This window comes from Clarias gariepinus, chromosome 17, assembly GCF_024256425.1.
Source record: "Clarias gariepinus isolate MV-2021 ecotype Netherlands chromosome 17, CGAR_prim_01v2, whole genome shotgun sequence".
NCBI classification, from domain to species: Eukaryota; Metazoa; Chordata; class Actinopteri; order Siluriformes; family Clariidae; genus Clarias; species Clarias gariepinus.
The window spans coordinates 869,001-875,000 of NC_071116.1; the positions used below are offsets into that span (position 1 = coordinate 869,001).

A 6,000-nucleotide genomic window follows, 5' to 3' on the forward strand; every position below is an offset into this window, starting at 1 on the left:
ATGTCATTCTTTTTTTTTTCTTTCTCATTTCTACACCTCCTTTTCTGTCTGTCCCTCTCTGTCCTTTTGCTATCTCATTCTCAGATCCGGTCTCGGTGTCCTAACGAGATCATATTTGGACTGAATGATGGGTACTACGCAGCAGACCTGGACCAGAAGGTACCTCCTGACCTGCCGATGCAGGATCCCAGAGTTCTGTGTCCTGTTCAGTGTGGATGTGCTGTAGATGTTCTCCTCTTGAGTTCTCCTGTGTGTGTGTGTGTGTGTGTGTGTGTATGTGTGTGTGTGTGTGTTTTTCAGGAGCACTCTGAGAAGAAGAAGAACTTGTTACTGCAGGTGGACCAGAGCTCTGTGAGGAACTCGTACAGCGTCTTCTCCCTTCTCAGGTACGCTCACTGGTCCAGAGTCAGTGTCTGTCCCTCCTCTGTCTCGCACTAGGTCCTGTGCTACCTCGCTACACAATGCTCGGTCCCTACATCGGTTCACGACTTGAATGAAATTAAAGGTGGTGTAGCGGTGAGCACTGTCTCCTCGCACCTCTAGGGACAAGGGTTTGAGTCTGTGTGTGTGTGGAGTTTGGACATGCTTGGTGGGTTCTCTCTGGAGACTCTTGTTTTCTCTCACAGTTTAAATACATCCAGGTTAAGCTGATTGGTGTAGTGTGTATGAGAGAGAGAGTGTGTGTCTGACGTGTGCTCCAGGCCCTCATGACCCTGCACAGGATAAGCCGTTTAAAGAATGAATGAATTAAATGTAGGGCTTGAAAAGTAAACGGTAGAAATAATAATCCTAGAAAGAATGATCTCAGTGGAATGTGGATAAAGAGAACAAAAGCAATCGAGCACTGTGTAATATTAAGACACTGTTGAGATTTATTATTAATATGAAGTATTTATTCATTACTGTTACAATAATAAACAGTGACAGTATGTTATCCAGGATGTACGCTAGGCTAAATCTTAAAGATAATGCTAGCATGTTTTGGAAATACAGCAATATGAATGAATGAGTGAGTCTGTTGGGTTTTTTACTGACTTGTTCTTTAGAAATCAGAATACACGGAGAACAAGCAGGCCATGAATATACGTTCTCCAAAATGTTATTTGTCACATGGCCCTTACAGCACAGGGAGAGGATTTATCCACATATCCCAGTTAGGACGCTGAGGTCAGAGTGCAGGGTCAGAGCCAGGATACAGCGCCCCCTGGAGCAGACAGGGTTAAGGGCTCTGATCAACACAGTCATCTGTTCACAGAATCAAAGGTTCCTGAACGTCAGCCGATCTACGTCGTGCATTTTGGTAGGTGAGGGTTTATGGTCAGGAGTTTGTCCTGTAGAGGTCACTCATGGTGAATCATGAAGATGGCGTGTTTACTTTCAGCTGTAGTGGTTTCTGTTTCAGCAGCAGCAGCTCTAAACAGGGGAGTCTCTATAGTACACTGTACACACACACAGACAGAAGAAAACACTGTGTGAGCTGAGTAATGGGAGCCTGTACCCCTTCTGCTTATTTCAAAAGGCTTAGTGCACTTCAGGGAAGCTGATGTAGAGCGCACTGATGCTGTTTTTAGGGCACTTAGCCTAAGCTGTTTGTGTTCTGGTGCTCTCGGCTAGGAGACTTTCCTGTAAAGTGGTTCTCTGCCCTGTTCCTGTTGGACCACTGCCCCGTGCAGTTCAATGTTTTCTCTCACGTTCATTAGGAAAAGGCTGTTACAGTTCTGTGTAACCTGCTGTAACTCTCTCTGCCAGTAGATGGCAGTGTTGCACTTTAACAAGGCTGAACTCCTCCATCAGAAAGTATCAGGAGATTGGTGCATTCTCTCTATCGCTTTCTCTCTGTCTCTCAGTTCAGAAGAGCTTTATTGGCATGAATGTTAACAAAACTATTACATTGTTGCCAAAGCCATTAAAAAACATAAATTACATTAATCAGAATTTATAAACCTATACAGTATAAACATATTAGATATGAAAGAATATCATATTAGGTAAATATAATAATAAAAAAAAAACCCTCCCTCAAAAAAATTATATATATACTTACATACACATACATATACACACACACAAAAATAAAAAAAAAATATATAAAAATAAAATAATAATAAATGAATAAAAATACATGTATGTGTGTGTGTATATATAAAAATATATAAATAACATCATTATTAACAACAATAACAACAACACCTCTATATATATTTATCCGTCTCATTCTGTTTGGCTCTCGCTGTTTGTCTTTCTGTCTCTCTGTCTCTCTCTCTCTCTGTCTCTCTCTCTCTCTCTCTGTCCGACTCGCTCCCTGTCTGTCTGTCTCATTCTGGATGTCTCTTTAACATTCTGTCTCTTTTTCTCTTTGTCCGTCTTTCTCTCTCTCTGTTTATGTGTCTGTCTTCATTTTTATATGTACAGGTGAGTTCTTGTTTTGGGGAATGTCCCTGTGTGTGTGTGTCTTCTCCTGCCTCCATACTTCTACACACACACACACACACAGATTTTTTTCTCTCTCCCAGTGCCAGTGTTCTGTAGTTTGTAATACCGTGTGTGTGTGTGTGTGTGTGTGTGTGTGTGTGTGTGAGGAAGCTCTGATTGAGGGTCTGTACAGTATCTTGGCTTTAGTTTGATTCACATATTCATAACACATGCACACATACATATGTACTTACACACACACACACACACACACACACACACACACACACACGAGTGTAAGGCAGACAGATTAAGAAGTGAGACAGTAATGTATATGTAGAGAGAGTGTGTGTGAGAGAGAGAGGATTGTGTGTGACCGATTGCTCACTTGTCGTTTTCGCTCAGTAAGACGCAGGACAGGGAAGCCAATGAAACGACTCGTTAAATAAAAGACACTCGCTTCCTCTTTGTGTGTGATTTACACTCTGTCACTGAGGGATCATGGGATAGGAGAGGCTCAGCGCTGAACTCACTCCGGCACTCAGCACACTCAGTCTGTGTCTCCGTACGTTACAGACGCGTCCCACCGCGTGTCCCCCTCACTGAGGCAGAACAGAACACGTCAGGGGCAGACGTGCAAAAAAAATAAATACAAGATGAAGTGACTTTACAGTGTCGATGGGTTTATTCTAATCTGTGTATCATCAGGGGAGCGAGTGCTGTACACATCCCCTTAAACCAGCTGTTGCTATGGAAACCAAACTGTATCAGAGCCAGTGCATTAATATAAACAGTAGAGGGGTGCTGGTAGAGAGAATTAATCAACACCTGGCCACCAATCAGAGAGCAGAGTTCAGGAGGTGATGCTTAGGCTTTTTGGACTTCACCGTGTATTTGTGGCGCTGGTGTGTGTGTGTGTGTGTGTGTGTGTGTGTATTCAGATCATAATGGAGTTCAGGTTGGAGGTTTTTGCCGCTCAGTCGCTCTTTGATCTGCTCCTGACAGCTGTGTTTCTGCTCTTTAGGACTCGAGTAGGAGATCCTCTTCGCTTTAACAAGGCCTTTGATCTCGTTAAGTCTCTCATCTGTCTTTCCTCTCTCCATCTCTCCATCTTTCTCTTTTCTGTCTCATGTTAAGTGCATTCTTTCTTTACAACCCTGAAAAGTGCATTAGAGAGACGTCTGCGCTGTAACATGCGTCCTTTCTGTTTCCCTTTTTTTTTTTTTTTTTTTCCTGTTCATGGTTTCCGTAGCAGCGTGATGTCATCAGTAAGCGCATTCTGGCTCAGGAGAATGTAAACGCACGTCTGAGCGAAAACAGTTATTAGAGTCACGCTGACTGCTAATCCCGACTCGTGGCGATGATGATGGTGTTGATTTTAACGTGAAGAATGTTTGTGTTGTTCCTGCCAGACGTATTTGCTCGGTGATTTTCGTGTCTCCAAATTACAGTATGGAGTTTGAAGGCCCGAGTTTACGAGCTGTACGCTCTGTTTGCGCTGAAGGTCAGAAATAGAGCCAGACAGTCTGAAATAGATTCATTTACCACAGAGGAGCGGACTCGAGGCCCGAGCATACACACCGTCTCACACGCTCACGTGTCGAGGATGGAGATTCCCTTTAGCTGCTGTATGATTTGTGTTCCTCATGACGGCGGTGGTTAGCTCTCTCTTTGTGTTATAAAAACAAGTAGGTGTCGGCAATAACATGAAATCAGAAACGTGTGTGTGTGTGTGTGTGTGTGTGTGTGTGTAAAACTTTGCTAAGGAACATACAAAAACTGCTGGAGAGCTGAAGGAACACCTGGGGGAACCAAAACTTGTGATTTTGCAACTTCTACCTAACTTTATTACTAGGTCAAAGGGCACAAGGGGCCTAGGGCACAAGTGCGTTATAGTTGACAGCAAGTGTAAATAGGACACAGAGTAGATAGATTGGATGACATCAGAGCTCGAACATCATGGAAGTATCAGTGTAGATAAGGAGACGGACATCGTAATGGGGACGTCCTAGCTAGGACAGTTTAGGACATCACATCTAGGATAAGAGGTGTAGTGGCTAGGACAGACACCCTGGGACGTTTTGGAGTTTTGCTGGACGTCTCACATGTCTCGTGTTTCACTGATCATCAGGGTGAATTATAAACACTGAATATAAACACAGCGTTAAAGTTGTAAATTTATTTTGCGTCATTTTGCTTTTATTCAGTCAGATGATGTAACTGTTAACTTCACTCAAGTCTATTCTAGTGATTTATGATCAGACTCTCGTGTGTCACTCAGAGCACGGGTTCTGTTCGGGTCGGGTTCCTCTCGAGAGTTCACTAAAAACCTACACACACACACACACACACACTAAAGCTGTGGGAAAGGGACTTTAGTGCAGATTTATTCCTGAGTCCATGTCGAGGGTGAGATCAGTCAGGAACGACTTCCTGTAGCACTTCCTGTTTCACCTTATACTGTGAGGACGTTACAGAGCTCCGTGTGTGTAAAAGAATGCAGGAGTTCTAAAATATTCAAGCACAATACTGAGGCACAGAGGGTGTGTGTGTGTGTGTGTGTGTGTGAGCCCGGTTTGTTATTCTTTCACATATTTTGCGGTGCAGATCACTTGTTGTGAAGCGAGCGGATGTTTTGTTAATCAGACTCGTGTTGGAGCAGGAGGAGAAGCTCGGCGTGTCGATACACAGAAGGCTATGTTTCAGTCTCTTCTGCCGTGTGTGTGTGTGTGCACTTAATGCCTGATTTATGCACCGCTAGAGCGATTATTAAGCCGCTGGGGAAAACCCGTGCCGCCCGCGGTGTGTTTAGCCCAATCACGGCGGGGCCGAGTGCAGCTTTAAGCTTCTGTGTTTGTTTGAACTTTACGGTTTAAATGTTTGTGTCGGTGTTCACTGGGAGAGAGAGAGAGAGAGAGAGAGTTCCTGAAACCTGAATTATAAATACTGAAACCGTGTGTGTGTGTTCGTGTTCTCAAGATATTGAAAGAGAAAAGAAAACATGTAGGCAGTATCCGTCAGTCAGTCAGGTGATTATATCAGAGTGTTTAATAGCCTGGTTAGGTCGCCTCTTGAGTGAAGGTAGCGTCTGTGGTGTTTAGAAGGTCACACCAGGACAGATGTGTTTAGGGCCCTGATGCAGACAACCTCACCATCCCGCTCTCAAAACGAAACCACACATTTCACTAAGATTCATTAAAAGACTCATTGTTGAATTAATCCTGAGCTGATCATCAGTGATGTGGTGAGAGTTGCGTGTTAGCTGTAGCCATTAGCCGAGTTAACTCGGTTATGGTTAGTGTTTGTAATGTATTAGCTGGTCAGTTAGTTATGCTGCTTGTATGTAGCACAGATTACTTTCCAGCTAACGTCATTTAGCAAAACGTTTTGATGCGCGGGTCTCTGGTGGCGCTGCGTGAGCTGGCGCGCCGTGTTAGTCGCATGCTGGTCCGGACGATTTGTTCCACATCTGCTTTGCTAAGTGAAAGAGAATCACCGTGCCAGAGAAGACACACTAGCGTGAGAACGGCATGAGACAGCTCGTGTCCACTTCTCATCATTCCGGCGCGCTGTGATTTGGGACGGAGC

The 6,000-nt window shown here is 44.0% G+C and overlaps 1 protein-coding gene across 1 annotated transcript in view; it reads left to right on the forward strand.

Moving 5' to 3' along the window:
• uvrag (UV radiation resistance associated gene) overlaps positions 1-6,000 on the forward strand; it is a 54,060-nt gene that overhangs the window by 9,551 nt on the left and 38,509 nt on the right. The window contains exons 5-6 of the mRNA XM_053516168.1: positions 85-159; positions 301-386. Coding sequence (XP_053372143.1) covers positions 85-159; positions 301-386 — 161 coding nt within the window. The remainder of the gene's footprint in view (positions 1-84; positions 160-300; positions 387-6,000) is intronic.